Genomic DNA, 22,457 nt, shown 5'->3' on the forward strand with positions numbered 1-22,457 from the left:
AGGAGGGGGAGGGGCAGGGACCGGAAGCAAATGCACCCACGAAGCTGCAGCACTGAGCATTCACCACCAGGGGACCTCGCTCAGCTCCCACACGCACCACTTCCACCTTGTGGAAGGAGAAACTGCGTCTCCAGGAGCCCCGCTAGGTGCCTGCCTGCCCCATGGCAGAGCTGGGATTCGAACCCACCTCTCTTAAGCCCCTGGAGGAGCGTTGCAGGCGCAGGGAAGAGCGCCCCTCGTGGCCGCCCCCGGGACTGCAGGCAGGAGTCCCAGCCTCCCAGGAGCTCAGGAAAGGGGCGGGGCTCTGGGGCCTGGGGGAGGGGCCACGGCAAGCCCCGCCTCCCCGGGCCCCTGAGTGGCAGGGGGAGGAGCCAGGGCCTGGAGGACTCGCTCCCCCTGACCTTTTCCTTCACAGTAAAGCTCAAGCACCGTCAGAGAAGGGCCGGCCTGGGGCTCCGAGGACAGGCCAGGGGCAGGAAACTGAGGCAGCGGAGCTGGAAGGGCACAGGACGGAAGGCTCCATCCAACACCACCCGGAGGTCACAGACGTGGCCGGCCTGGCCTCACCCCAACCCCCAGGAGCCTCGCTTCCTAGAAACCAACCATCAAGCCTGGCCCCCCGGCGAGAGCCAAGCCAGAGGCCAGTGGGGACCGGACACCACACCACAACCAGGCAATAACCGCAACGTGGGGAGAAGCCGCTGGGGGTGTGGGGGACCACGCCGAGCCCCCCGGCCCCCGCCACGTTGGTCAGCGCTGTGGACACGATCGCCCCTCACAGCTGAGCACATGAAGGCCAGGGGCTGCCCGGGAAACGGCCCCCCACGCGCCACGCGGAGCCCTGAAGAACCAGGCCCACGGTGATCTCACCACCACCCCGCCCCCCGTGCCAGGCCCACCACACAGCCCAAGCCAGGAGCCGCGTCCGCGGGCTCAGCGCAGAATCTCCAAGACGCAGAAACAACCAGGCCCAGGATTCGAACCCAGAACCTTCAGGCTGCAGAGCTGCAGGTCCTGCCCACGGCTGGGGTGGCATTCCCCCCAGAGCGCCGCCAGGTCCCCCACCCCGTCCCACGGGCCTGCCCACCCTCCCCCGGCCCCAGGACGCCAGGATTTTTCGAGCCCACGGCCACGCGCCCGCGGGCACCACTCACCACGCACAGCACAGCCCGCTGGTCCTGGCAGAGGCTCTGGCTCCTCCGGGGTCCGGCAGCCCCTGGCGACAGCGTGCGGAGGGGCTGCTCACTGCCCCGGGGGCCGCCGCCGCGGCCCACATCCCACGGGGACACCTGAGAACACAGGAAAGGGCCGCGTGGGTCTCCCGCCTGCGGGCCGGGTTCCAGGTGCCTGCCTGCGGGACTGGGTGCTGTGTGACCACCGAGAGCGTCTCAACCTCCCTGTGCCAGCCACGTGAGGGGGCAGGTCCTCTCCCCACCTGGCACAGTGGGGAGGGGGGCCCACAAGTGCTAGCCACCCTCCTTACCATGAGGTTCACCACCGAGAAGCTGGACATGGAGCTGTGGCCTCAGGCTTGAGTGGAAAAGCCAAGTGAGAGCGTGGGGCCCTGAGTTCAAGCTCCAGGACTGGCACCGTGAGACAGACAGACAGACAGAGACAGACAGACAGACAGACAGACAGAGAGAGACAGAGAGCACACAGAGGCTTTCCGGGGTTAAACCCGGCATTGTCTAAAACGCATCATCATGTGAACATTTTTAAAAGAAAATAGAAAGGCAGGTGGAAGTCTGTAGCTAGCAGAGATCTCCAGCCCAAGAATTGGCTCTTGGAAGCTCCCAGAAATCACACAGGGGCCTCCAGCCGGTGGGGGCGGGTGAGGTCTGGCACGCACACGCGTGCACACATACACACACACACGCACACGCACGTGTCCCCTTCACCTGCCACCCAGGACCCAGCCACTCGGCCCACACAGCCTTTGTGGGGAGGGAGGGGAAGAAAATTCTGTGGTGATAGAAAGCAAGGAAGGAAGGGAGGGAGGGAGGGAGAGAGAGAGAGGGTGGGAAGAAGAGAGAGAGAGGGAGGGAGGAAGAGAAGGAAGGGGTCTCTGGTTATGTACACTCCCAAAACACGGCATGATTTCAGAACCCCTCTCCCAAGAGTGAGGGTGGGCCGGGCAGGGAGACTCGCTCACACCTGTAAATCCCAACAGCCCACGAGGCAGAGAGCAGGAGAGGCTCAGACAAAGGCAGCCTGCAGGAAAAGCCAGCCAGACCTCGTCTCGGTCAGCAAGCCGGGCTGGGCAGCACCCCCTGTAATCCCGGCTGTGAGGAAGGCAGAGAGAGGAGGATCGCGGATGGAGGGCTTGGGCCTGGGCTCCTACCGGGAGATGCGGCAGGCGGCGGGCAGGCCTGGTGAGTGAGAGGCTGGGCCCAGGGACCCATTTCCAGGCTCTCTTCCTTCTCCGTCTGCTCCCAGGACAGCACCCCGGAGCAGGGTGGGACCCCGCGCAGGAGGCCAGAGGCATGAGCCTCCCCCTCTGCTCAACTCGGGACAAGAGGGCGAGATTCTGCCCGGGGAGACGCGGGTTTGAATCCCAACCGCCCCCAACTTCCGACTTTAGAGACACCTCCGTCCTGAGCCCACTGCTGTGCCCACCACACTTGGTCTGTGCGGTGCTCCGGATCTCTGCCTCCTGGGTAGCTGGGATTACAGGCATGCACTGCTGTGCCCGGCTTCAGATTCTCTTAGTAAACGAGACCCACCAGCTCTGCGCCCCCATGGTCACACGTGGAGACCTGGCCAATGAGCAGCGGGTGCTGCGTCCCGCGGGACCTGAACCCTCCATCCGCTACAATCCCCCCACCCCACCCGCAGAGGCCCAGCAGGCCCCTCCACTTGCTTTACAGTTTGGGGGACCTGAGAGGCTGGACACTCACCGGCTGGCTGTCCGGAGTGGGGGGCTCCCGCCGGCACGGCCCCGCCTGGGCCTCGGGCCGCTCTGGGGGGAGGCCGGGCCTCCCCCTCGGCTGCTCGGGCCACCTCTGCGCGGCCTCCTGGACCCTGGCAGGGGGCCCCTTCTCGGAACAGGCCCCCTTCACATCCAGCGGTCTTCTGGGCTCACTCGGGGGGCCGCTCCACGGGGCCAGGCCGTCCCCCTGCCCCCGCCTGCTGGGTGTCCGTGGGGTGATGGCGGGGGGTGACTTGGGGGCCACCCGGGTCCCACTGGCCGCATCCTCCCCGCCAGGGGGCTTCGCCCCGGCCGGCTGGCTCTGGGACATGGTCGCCACCGCGCCCTGTCCTTCCTGGGTGAGGGCAGAGACTTTCCTCGGGGGGCTGGAAGCGGCCTGGGCGGGAACGGACAGGGGCGGGCCCCACAAGGGCGAGGTGAACTTGGGGGGCCCCGGGTCCCCCATCTGCGGCTTGTTGGGGCCAAAGGTGGGACTGTCTGCCATCTGGGCCACGCTGGCTCGTTTCCAGGCACCCCGAGCTTCGGGAGCCACGCCGCCGGGCCGGGCCGGCCTCTCCGGGGGCCAGGCGCCGGCCTCCTCCGTGGGGCTGGGCGGCGGGGCCCGGGGCTGGCCGGCGGCGCTGGCGGTCTTGGCCTTGTACTCGGCCATCAGGGCGTCAAGGTCGAGGACGCTGGGCCTGTAGGCATCTTTCACTTTTCCAGGGAAAGTGTCACTGATCACGTTGGTCTTCCTCCTGCCCGGCTGCCCGCCGGCTTGCCACTGGCTTCTCGGGTCAGGAGAGGCCTGGGGGCCACTCGGGGTGCTCGGGGTCCCCTGATGCCAGCTGTCTTTCTTGGGGTTTGGGGGTGCAGAGCCGTCCTGCAAGCCCGGGGGTATCCACAGAGCGCCCATGGCCAGCGGCCTGTCCCCGGCCCAGTCCCGAACCCCGTCCCCCACGGACCAGGGACGCTCCGTGGCCTTCTTAGCCTTGGGCGCCGTGGTGGCGTGGTCGCCTCCGTTGCCCTGAGCCCGGGGTTTGCTGCCCGGGGGCCCCGAGGGCTGTTCCTGACTTGGAGAAACCACAGCAGAAGGGAAAGCAAGAGGGGACGCAGCCAGGGCTGTTTTTCGAGAATGTTCCGGCAAGTTCTCAAGCCCCAACTTCACCATGCTCTTCGCCTTCTGAGTATCAGGAATCTGGTAGGTCACGGCAAAAAACGTGGCCGGGGGCTCGCCGGGTGACCCCAGGGGCCCTGGCGAGGCGGGGGACCACGAGGGGCCTGCGGTCACCCCCCGCGGCTCCGGGGGCTTCTGGGGGGCGCCCGCCGGGGGGGACAGGGGGCCTGTTCGTCTCTGCTCCGCTTTGTGCGAGTTCTCTGGGGGGAGGAAGTGGAAGACATCGAACTTGGTGTCGTGGGGCAGAGTCCGCCGCCTCCACCTGTCCATTTTGGGGTCCCCGGGGTGGGGTTTCCGCAGCTTGACCCCGGGCTCTGGCCCCCAGGCCGGCGGAGGGTCGCCCTCCGAGGCAGCTGGGAGGGGCTCCTTGGTCTCTGGATGTCTTCGAGCTTGGGGTTCACAGGCCTGGTCCTTGCTCCAGGCCAGAGGCTCTGGGGTGCCACCCTGAGCTGGCGCCCGGTCGGCTCCAGGCTTGTGCCCAACCCCGTCCGGGCCCTGGCGCTGGGCCTCCCAAGGGGTGGCTTGGGCCACCTTGGTGGAGATGTCCCGGCGAGAGCAGGGCTCCTGGGCGCGGGCCACCGCGGTACTGTGCCAAGGTGCCCCCGCCCCGCCGGTCCACCTGGGTGCCGAGCAACTGCTCCCTGGGGCGGCCCCGGGCTCCTGGAAGTCAAGCTTCGGCCCGATGCTCTCCTGTCCTCGAGCCTCCCAAATCAAACTGGCCCTGTGCACGGCGCCCACCGGAGCCTCGGGCCCGTCCTCGGGGGCAGCGGGGCTGACCTCCTGGGTCAGCCGCCGGCCCTGCAGCGAGCGCCGGGGCCTGGAACTGCGCAGGGTCAGCGCCTTGTCCCCCACAGCCGTGGCCACTGCCTCGCTGTGAGCCTTGTCCCCGATGGCATGCACGATGTCCAGCCTGGGCTCCACCCTCTGCACCCAGGGGAGACTGGCCGGGTGCTTGGGGAGGGGGGCCTGGCCGCGGCTGTCCCCCACCGTCGGCTTTTCCGGTGCTGGCGCGGGACACGGTCCGGGAACACAGTCAGAAAGCGCAGCCTGGCCCGCCGGTGGGTCCTTGCGCAGCCACGATCCACCCTCAGGCCTGGATCTGGGACTCGAGAGGCAGGCTGGGAGGTGGGCGCCCTGCTCAGCCACCGAGTGCCTCTCCACGTGGTGCTCAAACACAGTGGCCCACACCGTCTGGAAGCTTCCCTCGCCCTCAGGGGAGACCCGAGAAGCCTGCCCAGGGCTGTCCGGGTCCCGGCTGGAGCCGGCGTGGCACTCTGTCTGTCTGGACGCCTTCTGGGGGTCCCCAGGCTTCCAGGGGCTTCGTGGGGTGGGGATGTTCTCCATCTTCTGCTGGGGAAGAGCACACGGCAGTGTTAGAGGACCAGAGAGGAAGAGGCCTGGAGGCAGAAATGGTTGCTTTTCCTGCAAAAACCAGGAGCCCCTAACACACCAAAGGCTCCGCATGGGAGTGCGGGTGAGGGCTCGGGGCCAGGTGACAATGCGGCAGGCCTTGAGCGACGTCATCGCATTTTATCTAATGGCTGACGTTTGCCTATATAACTTCTTTGATTACTTAGACAGTGCTAGGTCTGGCATTTTGTTGTGTTGTTCCTGAGGCTTGAACTCAGGGCCTGGGCGCTGTCCCTGAGCCTGTTTGGCTCAAGGATACCACTTGAGCCAAAGCACCACCCCCGGTTTTCTGTGTAGTTTACTGCAGATAAGCGACCCACGAACTTACCTGCCCAGGTTTGCTTTGAACCTCGACCCTCAGATCTCAGCCTCCTGAGAAGCTAAGATGACAGGCGTGAGCCACCAGCGCCCACCCGTACTTACTAGGTTTTGAATTCAGGGCCTTGGCATTTGCCAGGTAGGTACTCTGCCACTTGGGCCATGCCAGCTATTTGCATAGCCACACCCCTGCCACAGTCATACCCTATCTGCATGGCCACAGCCCGGCTGGAGCCACGCCCCACAATAAAGCCACGTCCTATCTGCATGGCCACACCTGCAGGAATCACGCCCAGAAGGAAGCCACACCCCTGTGTAGTGGCCACGCCCTTAACTCATGGCTGGCTCCCTATTGGACATGGAAGTCCCTTGGCAGGCCACGCCCCTATGGGGAAGCAGGGGGGAGGCCTTTTCTGCTAAGCCACGCCTCCAGTCCTTTTTTCCTGTATTGTTTTTAAATGTCACTCTGTGTAGATGCCTGGATCACTATCTGCCTATTTATTCTTCCCACGTCACTGGGGTGACAAGCACGTGCCTACGGGCCAGGCTGTTGCAATGGGATCTTTCATTCATTACCTGGCCTGGAACTGCAAACTCTCCGAATCTCCACCTCCCTGGAAGGATTACAGGTGTGAGCCACCTGCTCCCGGCTAATAAAGCTGCCCAAAAAAGAATTTAAACTGCCGAAACATCAACCACAAACCAGTTATACCAAGCAGTTATTTTGCAAGTTCTTTGTTATTGAACAGGCAAGAGAGAAATATTTTCAACTCCTTTCTCTTGATGGGCAAACTGAGGTGAGGATTAAACAATCATTAAGAAGGGAACAGGAGAGAACATTCTAAAGCTAAGGTTTAGTGGTGTAATGAAAACAGCAGCTCAGCCGGGAGAGGTAGCTCAAGCCTGTAATTGTACCTACTTGGGAGATGGGAGGTCAGGGATCCTGCTTGTGAGCCATCTGGTGATCACAAATTCAAGAGACTTCATCTCCACCAATGACTGAGCATGGCGGTATGTGCTTGTCCGCTCAGCTCTGAGAGCAGCACCATGGCTGGGCACAGTGGCATAAGCCTGTCATCCCCGGGGACACGGGGAAGAGAACCACAGCCCAGGCTGGCCCAAGGGTAAAGCAGGATTGTACCTTGAAAATAACTGATGCAAAAATACGAGTGGGTGGCGTGGCTCAAGTGGTAGAGCGCCTACCCAGGAAGTGCAAGGCCTGGAGCTCAAACCTCAGTAGTGGCAAAAATCAAAACAACACAGGAGCTCCTAACACGGCCTCGTTCCTCTTCTTTGCACACAGAAAAGAGAAATACACGACAGTTTCATTTGCGGACAGAATTTGACACCAGGAGGGAGAGCGTCCCAACGTGGAAGGAAGAGGTGACCTCTCATTCACGCGAGAGTCGGCGTGAGGTCTCCCAGGTCACAGTTGCTCTCTGTCCACAGGAATCACCTCACCCTGGGAACCAAGCGGTGGGAAAATACCCACGGCTTACCTTTTCTCTCCGCTCTCCACCCAGCGCAGCACATTTCTCATATCTGATCTCGCTGCTGGGAGCCGAACTTGAAAACCTGAGACAGAGATGAAGGTCCATACGTGGATGGATGGATGGAACCAGAAGCTGTGAGGCCCCTTAGCCCAAAGATCTCCAGGAGCTCAGGGGCCCAAGGGAGAAAGAAAGATACCAGGATGTCCATAAACCACACTGCCCCACCCCCACCCCCATTTCCTTGTGGAGAAGAAGGCGGTGCCCTTTTTTACCGTAAGCAGAGCATCTCTGGCGTGGAAGGGACCCTGGGCTGGCCCCGGGGGAGATACCCGCGGGGGTTCAGGGGAGCCGGTCCCAGCTGCTTCTCACTGTGGGAGCTCGGCGGGGCGTGTGACCTCACCTGAGTTCCTTCTCTATAAACTGGGGATAATTAGCACCTCCCACTCTCCTCCATACGAGGCTACCCGTGACCCTAATAGCTACGTGGAGGCGTCCGGGAGAGACTAAAGATGCCTGGGGAGAGATAATGAATGGTTCTCCCTAGCAACCCTGGGCCCGGCCAGACGCCCACTCTTCCTGGTCTGCACACTGGCCGGAGACGGGACGGGGGCAGAGGGATGTCGGGGGGTGCTGTCCCTGCCACTCTGGGTGACCGGGGTCAAGCCAGTGTCTGTCTCATCTGACCCAGTTATAAATGGAGGGGGGAGAGATCTAGAATCTCTGGGGTACATGGCTGAAGAAGCTTCCTGGGAGGCGTGGGGCTGAGAGGCTGGAGCTCACTCTGGAGCCTCGGTTTCCCCATCTGTCACACAATCCCATGTGTTGCCCCCCCCACCCCGGGCACACAAGGCACAGTGGCAAAGGGTCCCCAGGACAGAGGTTCCGCGTCTTTGCCGTCTTGAGCTCAGCGGTGCTTTTAAAAACTTACCAAAATATTAGCCTTCCCAGGAGAAACTGAGGCAGGGCCTCGTGGAGGGTCAGGGGGGGTGGGAGAACTGGGTGGTCCTGTGTGATTTTAACAGGGTCTGACGTGGGCCCTGCAGGCTGCCCCTCCCGGAACAAACTATGCGGTGACACTGCTCCTGGGCGGGAGGACACCCAGGGAAACAGGGCAGGGGAGGCAGAGGCCAGCCAGGCTTAGAACCATCGCCAACCAACAGGACTCCCTGCTTGGCCAACGTGTTAGGGGTTTTGGCACTGATTGGCCAGTATACTGTGGGCTCCGCTGCTGATTGGCCAACATCTTATGGGCTTACTCACTGATTGGCCAGCATGTCACAGCATTATTCACTGATTGGCCAGCATATTACAGGCTCATCTGCTGATTGGCTAGCACATCATGGGCTGCCCTGGAGTGCAGCTGAGGAGGCCCGGGTTCCTGGCATTTTAATCCTGGACAACTTGGGAGTCCTCAGCCTACTCCCAGGCAAGGCCTCGGACGTGGAGGGAGGGGCGGGGAGGGGAGGCAGGCAGGGGGTCACCCAGGCTACCCAGGCTCTGCTCATCGGTTCCCACACCATCCACGGAGGGTGTGTGTGTCAGCACTTACACTTTGGTCAAATCGGCTGACCTCGGCCGAGCCTGGAGCGCCCTCTTCCTGATCTCCACCTTCTCCTCGGCACTCTCAGCTGCCCAGCCTTTGATCCGCTCCTGGACACTCACACCTGCCTTCGCCAACTTCGGTGCTGCCAGCGGAACCTCGGGGGTGGCCACGGTGGCTTCAGAACCTGCTGCCGGCGCCAAGGCCCTCTCTTCCCCAAACAGGCTCAGACGTTTCTTGACGCTGCGCATGGGCACCCACTCTGCCCCCACGGAGGCCTCCCGGTCAGCACTTTTGCTCTTGGCCTCGGCGGGTCCCGGGCTTCTTCCTAGCCAGACAGGAGGGGACTCAGGCACTTTCTCGGGCTCAGGGTCCGGCCGGTCTTTCTCTTCCTGAGGACTCTGGTCTCCTCCCGAGATGGCCCTGGCATGGCCCCCTCGGGTTCTGGGGCTGTCTGCCTCTGCCTGCTTCAAGAGCATCTTCTCCTTCCGGTCTTGGATTTTCCTGGCCACTTCCCAGAAATCTGCGTCCAGGTCCAGCCGGGAAGAAGCCGCTGGGACGGTGCCTGGCCTGTCCACTGTGGGCTCAGGACTGGCCCCTTCTGTGGCCCGGCGCTCGGGCCCGGCGCCCCTCCTCAGCAGGACCTCCCTGCTCTCGAAGCGGCCTGTGAGGTCCACCGACAGGGGCCGGGGCTTCCTGACCCAGGTCTTCTCGGGAGGGGCGGGGGGCGGCTTCCCCCCGAGGGCTGCCCCACCCGGGCCTGGCCCAGGAAGCAGCAAGGACTCGGTGAAGACGGCGGACACGGGCCTCCTCCTGGGTCGCAGCCGGGGCCCAGGTGCATGGCCCTCCTCCTCGTGCTGGGGGTCAGCCAATCTGGCGTCCAGGGACAGAGAGGCCGGCCGGGGGAGGTTCCCGGGGGGCTTGTGAGTGGGCAAGGCCGGCTTGGTGGCCAGCTGGGGCCTGGAGCTGCAGGGAGGATTGCAGGGGACACTTGCGCGGGTCCCCAGACATGGCTCCCCGGTGCCCGTCCCCACCGGGGGACCGGCAATGTGGGTGTCCAGGCGCAGATCGGAGGCCTTGTGAGGGGAGGCTGAGCCGGCCCGGGCGGCCTCCCCGCCGCCCACCTCCTGCCCGGCCAGGCTGGGCATCCTGCCGTCCGGGCCCTGCGAGGCTGCCTGGGGGACCCCGGCGGGACCAGGCCTGGACGGGCCAGGGGCTCCCCAGCGGAGGCCCTGCTCTTTGGAGAAGGGTTTGGGGGTCAGTCGAGGCAGCGGGAAGCAGCGGGCGGGGGTCCTGAGGATGCAGGCCGAGGGGGTCCTGGCGGGGTCCCCGGCCGGGTAGAAGTACGTCCTTTTCAGGGCCTCGTCCTTGGCGAAGTCGTGGAGGCCGGGCACCGCCGTGAGGAGAGAGCCCACCTCCACCATGGCGACCGCAGCAGACCCATGGGCTCCGAGGACACCACAAGCGGACAGGCGACTGTTCACACCCACAAGGAAAAAGAGAAAGAACAGGGATGTAGAGGCCACCGCCATGCAGGCCCGGGATGGAACCCGAGGCCTGGGCCCTGGGCCCTGGGCCCTGGATCCTGACTGGGAGCCGGGGGGGGGGGAGCCTCCTCCCACAGGCACCCAAGTTCTCCAGGCCTTTCCAGTCCAGCAGAGCAGGAATCAGCACAGAGAGGCAAAGCAGAGGGCTTGAGCAGGCTCAGCAACCAAGAGGCAACCTGGGATTCGAACCCAGGTCCGCCTCTATGCTGGAAGTGTACTCTCCTCACATAATGTGGGGAGGGGGGCATGCACTTGTTCTTCTACTCCATACCCACATCTCAGATCCCTGCCGAGCCTCCTTCCCTGCCTAGAGCACCCAGCACAGAGAAGGTGAGTGGCCAGCCTCAGCTCACACAGCAATGTGAAGCAGGCTTTTCTGGAACCCCAGGGTGTCTGGTAGCTCATACATAGGCCCCAACCGCACGCCCCACCAGGCTGCCCCTCCGCTTCCCATCTTCCCTCCTCCATCCTTCCAAACTTCACAAAACAAAAGCTGTCACTTTCTTTTTGGTCTATCCTGGGGCTTGAACTCAGGGCACTGTCCTCTCAGCTCTTCAGCTCAAGGCGAGCGCTCTACTGCGTGAGCCACAGCACCACTTCTGGTTTTCTAGTGGTTTATTGGAGATCAGGATCTCATGGACTTTCCTGAACGGGCTGGCTTTGAACCGCGATCCTCAGATCTCAGCCTCCTGAGTGGCTAGGATGACAGGCGTGAGCCACCGGCGCCCAGCGAACTGTCAACTTTTCTATGTCTGCAGGTGTTGAACCATCTCGGGTTGGCTGCCCTGCTTTCTGGGTCCCCCAGCGCAGGCTCACAGAGGGGGACGGAGGAAAGGGGGCCAGAGAGATGGCCCAGCATTTCCATAATCACACAGCAGAAACTCCACCTCCAACCCTGACCCACTCAGTCCTGCCTTTGGGAACAGGATTTCTAAGTCTCTTCTGCTCCTAAAATGTGACAGACAACTGAGCATGCCCCCCCGCAGCTCCGGCTGCCCCCACTCCCCAGCTCCCCATCTTTGGTGCCCGGGGAAAGGAGAAGGGGTTTTCCTTGAGCCCAGCCTCAGCTCTGACTCACGGGGCTGCGGGAGGAGAGGCAGACGGAGTGGGATATTTTTATGTTGTGATGCTGACGGATTCCATCTCCCCCCAGCCCAGACACAGCCCGGAGACGCTGCGCAAGGAGGGCTCCATCCACGGAGTCCCCGGCTGGTGACCACGGCGTCCAGCGTCCGGGCCCAGCACCGGCCTGGGCACCGGAGAGCTGGGTGTGGTCCGATCGCCGCCCGGGGAGTCTCCCAGCCCAGGGGACCTGCCGTGGGGGACTGGGGAAGCCGCCTGGCAGGGCCAGCGGTGCCCCCAGTGCCCAGGCACCACGCGCCCCACGCCCGGCCCGAGCGGGCGGCGCCCCACTTACCAGAGCAGGGGAACGCGGGGGTCAGGGAACACGGGGAGCCAGGCGGAGGGAGTTCAGGTCAGCGCTCCCGGGGCACAGCAGGGGCTGGGGGGCACCGGGGACGGCTCGGTCCCCTGACTGCCTGCCGGCAGGGCGGGCACAGACGGTGAGCGCGCGCTCCGGCTCTGCGCGGCCGCTGGCACCGACTCCAGCTCCGAGACGCACACTCCTTCCGCTCTGCAGACACACAGCCTCACACCGTGCGCGCGCACGCACACACATACACACACACGGCTGCTACACTGCACACTTAGGGTCCTCACTCACAGTCGGGAAGGGGGGATGGCGGTCCCCCCCCCAGGGACCCCTCAAGGGGTGCCCTTGCTCGGCTGCCAGACAGACAGACAGGGCCTCCCAGATGCGGACTCATCTCCCAGATGCGGAGGCCACAGCTCCGGCATCGGGAGGAGCGTTTACTGGGACACTGTCCCTCCCATCACCAAATGCTCCACTGATGAATGGAGGCGCACACGCGCGAGCGGATGAATGGATGAGTGGATGGATGAGTGGATGGGTGACGCCCGCCAGCTCCACTCCGGGAAGATACCAAGTCCTGCCCCGGGGCCTCGGGCGAGCTGTGCGGCCGGCCGGGCACCGAGCACGCGCTGCCCAGCAGAGCCGCCCCGGCCGGCCTGCCCCCGTCCTGCCACAAGGGGGCGCTCCGGGCTCGGGAGAGGCGGCACGGGGCGCAGGGGCGGCCACGGAGACCGCGCGGGCCCCGCGCTGACCCCCCCTCGCGCTGACCCCCCCCCGTGCCCCCACCAGGCCTGTCAGGGCCGCAGACAACCCCAGAGCCCTGAGGAGCCCGGCCCACGGGGAGGCTGCATCTCCGGGGAGGGGTCTTGGGGCTCTGGCACCCCCTGCCTCCCTCCCCCCCACCGGATGGCGCTGTGCCCGGGAACGGCCTCCCCACGGGCCCGCCGCCCCCCCTCTGGGAGCCTGGCATATGTTCATGCCGAACGCCAGGGGCCCACGCGCGGCGCGGCCAGCTGCTGCCGGTTCCGGGCTGGCCTCGCTCCTCCTGCTAAATACATCCGTGACGCACAGGGGACAGCGCCACGGAGGCCACGGCGTGGAGGCCGGCGGCAGGGCCCCGCCACGGCCTGCACACGCATGCCCGGACGAGTGCAGTGCTGGGCTCTGAACCCAGGGCCTCCGTCTGCTAGGCAGATGCTCTACCCCGGGAGCCAGGCCTCTGGGCCCCCCCTCGGAGGCCTTCTTTCTTTCACAGGGAGCATCGGCATTTCGTCTAGGGATGGCCTCCGGCAGCGATCCTCCCCCCTGGGCCTCCCACACAGCTGGGACGACAGGTGTGAGCTGCCACACCCGGCTGATGGGCTGAGATGGGGTCTCGGGGGGCCCCTGGCTGGGTCTCGCTATCCACCCATCCACGTGATGTCCACTATCCCTGGGTCCTCCGTACCCAGCTCCTCCCATCCTTCCACTTGGACGGTGACAGCCCGGCAGGAGCTGGGGGCTGGCCTGAGCTCCGCCCCAGGCCTCCGGCTCGGCAGGGCCCACTCCACACACAACACGACCCTGAACACAACCAGCGCCAAGGAAGGGCTGCTGAGGGCAGGAAGTCTGGGACTACAGGCAGCGCCCCCTGGTCCGGCCTGAGACACTCGGAGGAGTCTGGGGCTGCACAGTGGTGATCGGGGGCCGGGGGGGGGCTCCCTGCAGCTTTGTCTGAGACCCCCCACTCCTCCAAAAAGCAGGCCCCACACTGCCACCCCTGGTGCCCGGGCCGCATGGGGCTTGGGGGTCACAGGAAGAATGTGACAACTTCATTCCGGCTCCTTCCTGTGGGTCCTGCTGTTTGGGGTGGGCTGACCATGGGCAGGAAACCCTCGTGCGGTCTCTGTGTTCCTTCCTTCCTCCCCTCCCCTCCCAGTCCGCCCGTTTGTCCTCTCTAGATCCCGGTTTAGTAAAGGGTCACCTGCAAGCTGCGCCCCGCCCTGCTGCCCACCTGGCTTTATAAATAAAGTTTTATTGGAACACAGCCATGGCCACTCCTCACCCCGGTCCAGGCCCCGGCCCCAGCCGGGGGACGTCACCAACAAAAGACGTGGCCACGATTGCCGTGGCATTTCATAAACAAGACGGCGGACGCCCGCCCTGGACTCTAACTGAGCACCCCAAAACACTCGGCTCCCCGCCCCCGGGTCACCCCCCACTCCACCTCCTCTGGATTTACGCCAGCCGGAAAACAGTCCCTGCCCAGGACAGAGTGCACCTGTGTGCCGCTGGAGCCACACCCCAGCCATTCGCTGGAAGGCTGCGGGGCTTTTCCAGAAGATTCTTGCTTTTATTCGGAGGCCATCCTAGACCTTACTGCTACCTCACACGCAGCTAGGATGGCCGATGGGCCCCGTTACACCCGGCTTGTACGTTGAGATGGGGTCTGGCCAATGTCCGGCCTTGACTGGCCTTGACGGGCGATCCCCCCCGATCAAGTCTCCGGGACTAAGGGCATGAACCGCCACGCCCAGCCTGAAGTCAAGGACCAAGTGGGCACCGGCCAACGCTGCTGGAGTCCACTGGGCTCTCGTAGGAGTGGGGTCCGCAGGCCCCGCTGGGGGGTGCGCCACATAGGAACCCAGAGTAGGAAAAGAACCAGCGAGCCAAAGCGAGCCAAGCCCCCCCTCAGCACCCCTAACGCGCACTGTCCACCATGGGGCGGGGGGGGGCATTTCCCACGTGACTTCAAAGCTGGGGTTAGACCAGATGAGGGCCGGGTTTTGTTTTAAACATCTTAGAACAGCGTGGAGATCTTCAGCACAGCTACGCCATACTCAGCAAGTTCTGGGGTTTGAACTCGGGGCTTCAAGTGCGCAAGGCAGGTGCTCTGCGGTCAAACCCTGCCTCCAGCCCTGGGGTTTGCTGCCTATTCTTTTACACCGGGCACCCCTGGGCATGCTCCCCAGGCCGTGGTGAGGGTCACCGGCTCTCATCACCACAGCTCTTCATTGAGACAAGGTTGTGTGAACCTCCGCCTGCGATCCTCCCAACGGCAGCCTCCCGATGGCGGACACAGCAGGTCTAAGCCAGGAGAGCCATCCTGTAAGGCCAACTTTCTAGGTGTTCAACGCTGTGACGGGAGCCTCAGTGTGATGAGCCCCCCCACCATGGATGCTGGGGTTCGGGGGAGGCCGGAGCCCTGTGTCCCCTAGGGACTCAGTCCCCAGCTGCCCCAGGTCAGGAGGGATAAACCCCGGGAGGACCCAGGCCCAGAATCCCAGCTCAGAGCAGAGGTGACCTGGAGAAAATGAACAGATCTCCAATATCCTTTATGGGGCACGGTGTGGTGGCACACGCCTGTAATCTCAGCCACTCAGAAGCAGGTGGAATGATCAAGCCCCTGTCTAAAAAACTAAGAGCAGAAGTTGCTCAAGTGTAGATGGCCACCCTGGTTCAGGGTAAGGCCCGGGGTTCAAATCCCACCACCACCCATCGTTTAATGACTGTCACAGCATTGTTACTTTCTCTTTAAGGAGGTGACTTGGGTTGCCTGTTTATAATCGCTTCCGCCTCTCCCTCCCCACCATTTTAACTTTGGAAGAAAAGTTTTGAAAAATAAAATAATGGCTCAAGGGTTAAGGTTCACGCATTCTCTGATGAACTTGCTCGGCCAGGGAAGTGGAAAGAACACAGGGAGCCGCTGGGGCGGGCCGGAAGCCGACTGGCCCCTGAGACGCACTGGCTTTTCCCAGCTTCCTTTACAACTGGGAGTGGCTGTGTGACCCGATTTTGACCCAAAACACACACACACATACGCACACACGCACATGCACACAATACATGTGATTTCCAAGGAGTCTTTTGCTTTCCTGATAAAACAGACACGTGTAGCTTGTGGTGTGATGAACAAGGGTGTGATACCCGGCGTCTTGGCAGCCATCTTGGGGCCGTGAGAACCACACGTCAACGCTTTAGGGGCAGTGTCACAGTGAGGAGCCATTACACTAACTCCAAACTGCTCCCCACGGAGGGACTCTATGGGAAGAAATCAAAGCATTTGTTCGAAACCTGTCAGGGTCTCTGCTCCATCCAGGCACAACTATGTGTGATGCCCTGTGACTGGGGCAGCAGCCGGCTGAACGAGAGGCGCATCTCCAGGGACAGGTGGCAGCTCTGGGCCTTGGGGAACCATTTTGCCCCTTGCGGGACAGTTTTGTGCCTGGGGGTTCATGTTTGGAAGTGCTGGGGTTTGAACTCAGGGCCTTGTGTCTGCTAGGTGGGTGCTCTACCACTTGAGCCAGGCCCCCAGCCCCCAAAGCTCGGTTTCTGAGAAAACCCCAGGGACGATCCTAAGAAAGCAGCCGCTGTTCCCCCTCATTCCTGCTCCCCCTTTCCCACTCCCCCTCCTCCCTCCCAACCCCGCCAGCACCCACCTCCCAGGGCCCTGGGCACGGGCCGGGGCCAGGCTGCTGCTCCGGGCACAGACCCCGGGGGGCTGAGGACTGGGCCGCCCGCCCGGCCCCCCCCCCCCCCCCCCCCCCCCCCCGCCATCCTGAGTTGCTTTGTCCCCCCTCCTCTTACTCCTCCCATCACAGCCATGCGGGCCCCTCCTCTTCCCACTGGGGTCAGACTTCTTGGGGTCTTGGGGGTCTGTACTGAGTTTGAACCCCCGCCGGGCTAGGCAGGTGCTCTACCACTTATGAAAAGCTGGACCCTGATCCTCCTAGGAGGCTTCCCTGGACCTGGAGGACAGGCCCCTCGGGGATGGGTCACTGTCTGCCAATCCGCCACTGGCCTGGCCCTGCGCGGGCCGTCTAGGACAGGGAAAGGCCCAGGCCCCGCCCCCACCCCGCCCCCAGCCAGGCCCCGCCCCCACCCCACCTTGCCACCACCCAGGCCCCGCCCCCCCCCCACCTTGCCACCACCCAGGCCCCGCCCAGCCTTTCCTGTCCCGCCCCCCTCAACAGAAAGCTGGACCACACACATTCCTTCTCAAGGGACATTACCAGCACTTTGAGCCTCAGGACCTCAGCACCTCTAACAGTACCAGGGTGGACTTCAGTACTGCACTTCCTAGATCGTCCCCCAGATCCCACCCCCCTTTCTGTCTTGGACTCCCATGTCCAGTGTCCCTGGCGCACAGGCTCCCAGCGGGCTTGCTGGACCGCACAGGAAGCTGGTTCGGTTGGGGCCCGGCGTGGCCGTGCACACGCACCACCACCACCCACTACCCGCCGGGCGGAGGCAGGAGGACCTGGGTCTGAGGCTGGCCAGGGCCACAGCGGGAAACCCCACCGAGGAGCAAAGGAAAGGGGCGGGGCAGGGCTTCCAGAGCAGCACTGGCTGAGCAAGATCAAGGCCGCGGGTTCAATCCCCAATAGTCACACACACACACACACACATGTGCACGCACACATACACACATGCCCACGCACACACACACATGCACACATGCACACACACACATGCCCACACACGCACACACACATGCACACACATGCCCATGCACGCACACACACATGCGCACGCACGCATGCACACATGCACACACATGCACATGTGTGTTTGATTGAAGAGCACTGAACAACCCTCATCTACACGCAAATGTGAAAACTGAGTCTTGTGAGACGAGATCACATGGTCAGAAGGAGGCAGCCGGACCCCGGCCTCCTAACCTGTCCTGGCCCGGCTGCAGGGCTGCGGTGAGCACTGACATCTTGCAGAAAGGTGTCTGTTCGCACTATGTGCCAAGTGCGGGGCGGGGGGCGGTGAGCATGGAGGAATTGGGGTAACAGAGGGTCTCAGGGGATGGGGGTGAGCATAGAGGAATCGGGGTAACAGAGGAGTCTCAGGGGACAGGGGGTGAGCCTGGAGGAATCGGGGTAACAGAGGGTCTCAGGGGACGGGGGGGTGAGCCTGGAGGAATCGGGGTAACAGAGGGTCTCAGGGGATGGGGGTGAGCATGGAGGAATCGGGGTAACAGAGGAGTCTCAGGGGACAGGGGGTGAGCCTGGAGGAATCGGGGTAACAGAGGGTCTCAGGGGACAGGGGGGTGAGCCTGGAGGAATCGGGGTAACAGAGGGTCTCAGGGGACGGCAGTGAGCATGGAGGAATCGGGGTAACAGAGGGTCTCAGGGGGCGGGGGGTGAGCATGGAGGAATCGGGGTAACAGAGGGTCTCAGGGGACGGGGGGTGAGCATGGAGGAATCGGGGTAACAGAGGGTCTTAGGGGATGGGGGTGAGCATGGAGGAATCGGGGTAACAGAGGGTCTCAGGGGGCGGGGGGTGAGCATGGAGGAATCAGGGTAACAGAGGGTCTCAGGGGGCGGGGGGTGAGCATGGAGGAATCGGGGTAACAGAGGGTCTCAGGGGGCGGGGGGTGAGCATGGAGGAATCGGGGTAACAGAGGGTCTCAGGGGACACACAGCCGAGGGTTATACAAGGAGCCACCCAGGGTTCTAGGCACAAACCAACAGGATCTGAACCCCGAGCCAGCGCCCAGGCCCCGAGTCCGTTCCCACGGCATAGCCAGCCCTCCGCGATCAAGTCAGGGCACCAAGCCAACCCCCCTCGCCCCCCTCTTCTCAGCCATCAGCCGTGACCCCTGACACAGTCCTGGAGGAGCCACTGGGCAGAGGGGGCTCCCCCCCTCCCCGTCACGGTGAGCCCCTCCCTGACCCCCCATCCCGGGCCCAGCAACACAGCCACGCCTAAGCTCAGCCACACCTGCTGCCCTGGGCTCCCCCACATCTCACCAGACCCATCTCATGGCGAGCTCAGAGGACACGGGGCGCTGGCCAGGGAGCCCAGCGCCTCGCCCAGCCCGCACCCGTGTGCCCATGCCCTGGGCAAGGGCTGCGCCCGGCTGCGTCTTGCAGCTGTGTGACCCTGGGCAACGCGCTCAACCTCTCTGGGCCTCGGCTGGGTCCCGTGCCCATGTTCCCCTGCAGAGTAGACGGGCTTGTGGGAGCGCCAGGGGCTGGAGAGTGGCCCCCTGGCACCTCTGGGCCGGCACAACACAGTTCTCTCCCCATTCACACACAGCTCTCTCTCCCTGGGCCGGAGGGAGGCAGAGGCGCCGTGGGGGATGGGTGAGTTTGAGGCCCGGCCTCCATCTCCGGTCTGCTCTTGCGAGCAGGGCAGGTGGCGTTACCGCCCACCTGCCAGGAGTCTCCTCTCCCCTGGGACACGGCTCACATGTCAGCTCTCCTGTCCGCCCCCCCCCCCAGCCCTGGGAGGGACGGGGACAGGCAGACCGCTGGCGGGCACGGAGGCTGGCAGGAGGGGAGGCAGGCAGATAACGGGCTGGCATCTGCACAGCTTCCAGGAGCATCTCACAGTGCACAGACTCGCACCCACGCCCCAAGCCCACCCCGCGTGGATGATGAGGACTGCCGAGCGGGGCGCTGGTGGCTCACCCCTAGAATGCTAGCTACTTAGCAGACTGAGATCCAGAGGATCACTGTTTAAAGACAGACAGAGAAGTCTACAAGGCTCCGTCTCCAATTAACTACCTAAAAAAAAAAAAAAAAGAACAAAGCCAGGCCGGAGGGATGACTGAAATGGTAGAGTGCCAGCCGGAGTGAGCCATGAGGTCCTGAGTTCAAACCCCAGCACCACCATGTAAAAGAAAAAAAAAAGGGGAAAGGCAAGCAAGCTCTGTCCCTTGGGACAGCGGCTGCTGGGGTGACACATGGAAAGGGCCTTGGTCTTTTCCTGGGAGCCCGGCTCGCGGCTGTGAGGGGGAGATGGCCGCTGGCCGGGGGGCAAGCAGAGCTCCGGGCACACAGGGATGCGCTGCCCCCCTCCCAGATTGTGTCCTCGATGTTAGAAAGCCTGGGCGCAGCAGCAAGGCAGCCACGCAGACGCGGCGAGCTGCGCGCCCGTCCCCCACGGCAGGGGTGCACCGGCCTGGACTAAGCCCTGGGGACAATCCCCCAGCACTTCCTGGGGCGTGACCGGCTCTGGCCCGGGTGGATCTGCGGGTGAGTCACCATCCATGATCTTTGCAGCAGGGCGAGTCCGATAGATCCACACCCAAAACGCTGCTAGCCGTGCTACCCAGGGCACGGGGCACAGCCTGGCCCAAGCCCTGCCCCAGCGAAGAACCCGGGCCACCCGGCCAGCCAAGCCACCGCCCAGGCTCAGAATACACCCAGCAGAGATTACCACCGCGGGGAGGAGACTAGAGGATTGCTTATCTCTCCCATTTGCACCAGGGGGGGAAACTGAAGCTCAGCATCACCTCATCCACGGTCGTGTAATGGGCAGTGCTGGAAATAAGGCTGAGGGGCCAGGGCAGGCCCCAAGATCTCGGGGCCTGGGCTGGTTTCCCCCGCGGGAGGGGAGAGTCTGGCTCTGCACTTGGACTCCAGTGGAGCCCTTGGCCCGGCCCACTGGGGAGAAGGAAGCCGGACATCCGGCCTGCAGCCAGCGTCCCAGGCCAGCACGAGGCTGCCCACCACGGCCGGCCACTGCAGGGCGATCGTGTCGGAGCCGGGCAAGGCCAGCGTCCACGCGGTCACACTCGGTGCGGCTCTGCAGTGGCTGGGGTTGGAAGCACTGGGTGATCCTGCAGCCAAATGCAACACTAGGGCAGGGTGGACCCCTGGCTGGGCACCCACGCACGGGTCACGGTGGGCACACGGCAGGGACAGGCCCCGGGAACAGTCAGGAGACTGGAGGCATGGGAAAAGGCGTGAATTGGGGCGCCAAGCTGTGGAGGCAATGCCTAAGGGAGGAGCAGTGTAGTTACCTCCTGCCAGCCCAGCCTGCAAGGCCGGGGACTCGTCCAGATGGCTGTGAGAGATCAGAGGGGCGCTGGCTGGGGCTGGTTACGGGGGGGGGGTGCGGGGGGGGAGGCCAGTGCTGATCTCCACCGCCGGCATCTTGCATCCCAGGGGGTGAAAGTTCAAGTTCACCCCACTCCCCATCATCAAACGCGAGGCTGGAGGTATGGCTCGAGCAGCGCACGGGCTGCCCGGCAAGCGCAGGGCCCTGAGTTCAAATCCCAGTACACACACAGAAGAGGACGGAGGCAGAGGCCTGGTTTACACACTCTGGGGTGAACGTCGGTGGGCACCGCGTGGGACTTGAACTCCCAGAGGCCCTGTGCCCCATGCGGGGGTTACAAACATCTTGTGAGGCGGGGAGCCCCCCCCCCGGGGGAGCTCGCCGGGGAAAGATTTCCTTTGGCGGAGGACGGGCTCCTCCGGCTTGGCCTGGACTGGCGGGGTTGGGCCCTGTCCCCTAAGTTCCCAGACTCGCCCAAATACTTTCCTTCCTCACCGGGACCTCCCTTTCCCGTGGCTGGGGTCGGCCTTCCCCCACACTCTCGCCCAGAGCGGGGCTCCCCCATCCCCCCCCCCCCAGAGGCAGCCAGCCCTCAATTCTGGAATGTTCCATGGGAGGAACCATGCTGTGTGGTCCCAGCAGGCGGGAGGCTGCAGGGCTCAGCCTGGGAGGCGGGGCGGGGCTGCCAGGGAAGCCGCCCATCCCCAAACCCGCCGGTTACTCCACGCTGCCCAGGCGCACTCACGAAGCACCCACTGTGTGCCAGCGCACAAGACAGCCAGCTGAGGCCATGAAGGCCTGGGAAGGAAGCTTCTGGAAAGACGCACCAGGAGGCAGGGCTGGGTGGAGAGCGTGAGGCAGAAGCTGGATGGCCTTCACGGTGGTGGCTCGGGCCCTGGGCACTTGGTAGGGGATAAAGTGGAGAGAGCCTGTGCCCCCGACGTTCACAGCGTACACCGCCCGAGACGCCCAGGAAAGGCTGGGCAGCCCTGGGGTCTTAGCACTCAAGTCTGGTACTCCAGGTTCTGCAAATGCTGGGTAACGACTGGAGGAGAGTGAACACAGGCCCTGCCCCAAGTGGGCGGGGCACCCACCAGACTGCCAATGGGCAGGTTTGTAGAGGAATGGATGATAGATGGATGGGTGGGTGGGAAGATGCATGGGTGGATGGTAAATGAGTGGGTAGATGAATAGATGATGGATAGGTGGGTGGATGGATAGGTGGGTGGAAGGATGGATATTGGTTTGGTAGATGGATGGATAAGAGGATGGATGGGTGGATGGATGTCGGATAGGTGGATGGATAAATGTTGGATGGGTGGATGGGAAGATGGATGGTTGGGAGGATGGATGGGAAGATAGATGAGAGGATGGATGGATGGATGGATGGATGGGTGGGTGGGTGGGTGGGTGGGTGGGTGGATGGATGGATGGGTGGGTGGGTGGGTGGGTGGATGGATGGATGGGTGGGTGGGTGGGTGGGTGGGTGGGTAGGTGGGTAGCTGGGTGGGTGGATGGATGGATGGATGGATGTCGGATGGGTGATGAGATGGGAAGATGGAAGAGAGGATGGATGGATGGGAGGATGGATGGATATTGGAAGGGTGAATGGATGGGAGGATGGATGGATGGGAGGATGGATGGATATTGGATGGTGGGTGGATGGGTGCAAAGCTCCCCTAAGAGCCACAAGCAGCCCTACGGCTGATTCCAAGCCCCTCCATAGCGCAAGCCCGAATCTGACACCCCCGGGACGTTGACATTTTGTAGGCGCACGGCTGAGACAGGATGTGATTCATCCCATCCCAGGCCTTCCACCGGGAGGAAGGAAACGCGCGCTCGGATCCGGGACCAAAT

General features: G+C 63.5%; 1 protein-coding gene across 1 annotated transcript in view; it reads right to left on the reverse strand.

Moving 5' to 3' along the window:
* Positions 1-10,375, reverse strand: part of Kiaa1671 (KIAA1671 ortholog) — a 58,102-nt gene extending 47,727 nt beyond the window's left edge. Inside the window, exons 1-4 of the mRNA XM_013014282.1 lie at positions 8,853-10,375; positions 7,310-7,385; positions 2,898-5,432; positions 1,155-1,289 (exon numbers count right to left, since the gene is read on the reverse strand). Of these exons, the coding sequence (XP_012869736.1) occupies positions 1,155-1,289; positions 2,898-5,432; positions 7,310-7,385; positions 8,853-10,375 (4,269 nt within the window). The remainder of the gene's footprint in view (positions 1-1,154; positions 1,290-2,897; positions 5,433-7,309; positions 7,386-8,852) is intronic.
* Positions 10,376-22,457: the final 12,082 nt, after the last annotated feature.

This window comes from Dipodomys ordii, unplaced genomic scaffold, assembly GCF_000151885.1.
Source record: "Dipodomys ordii isolate 6190 unplaced genomic scaffold, Dord_2.0 Scaffold23, whole genome shotgun sequence".
Classification (NCBI taxonomy): domain Eukaryota; kingdom Metazoa; phylum Chordata; class Mammalia; order Rodentia; family Heteromyidae; genus Dipodomys; species Dipodomys ordii.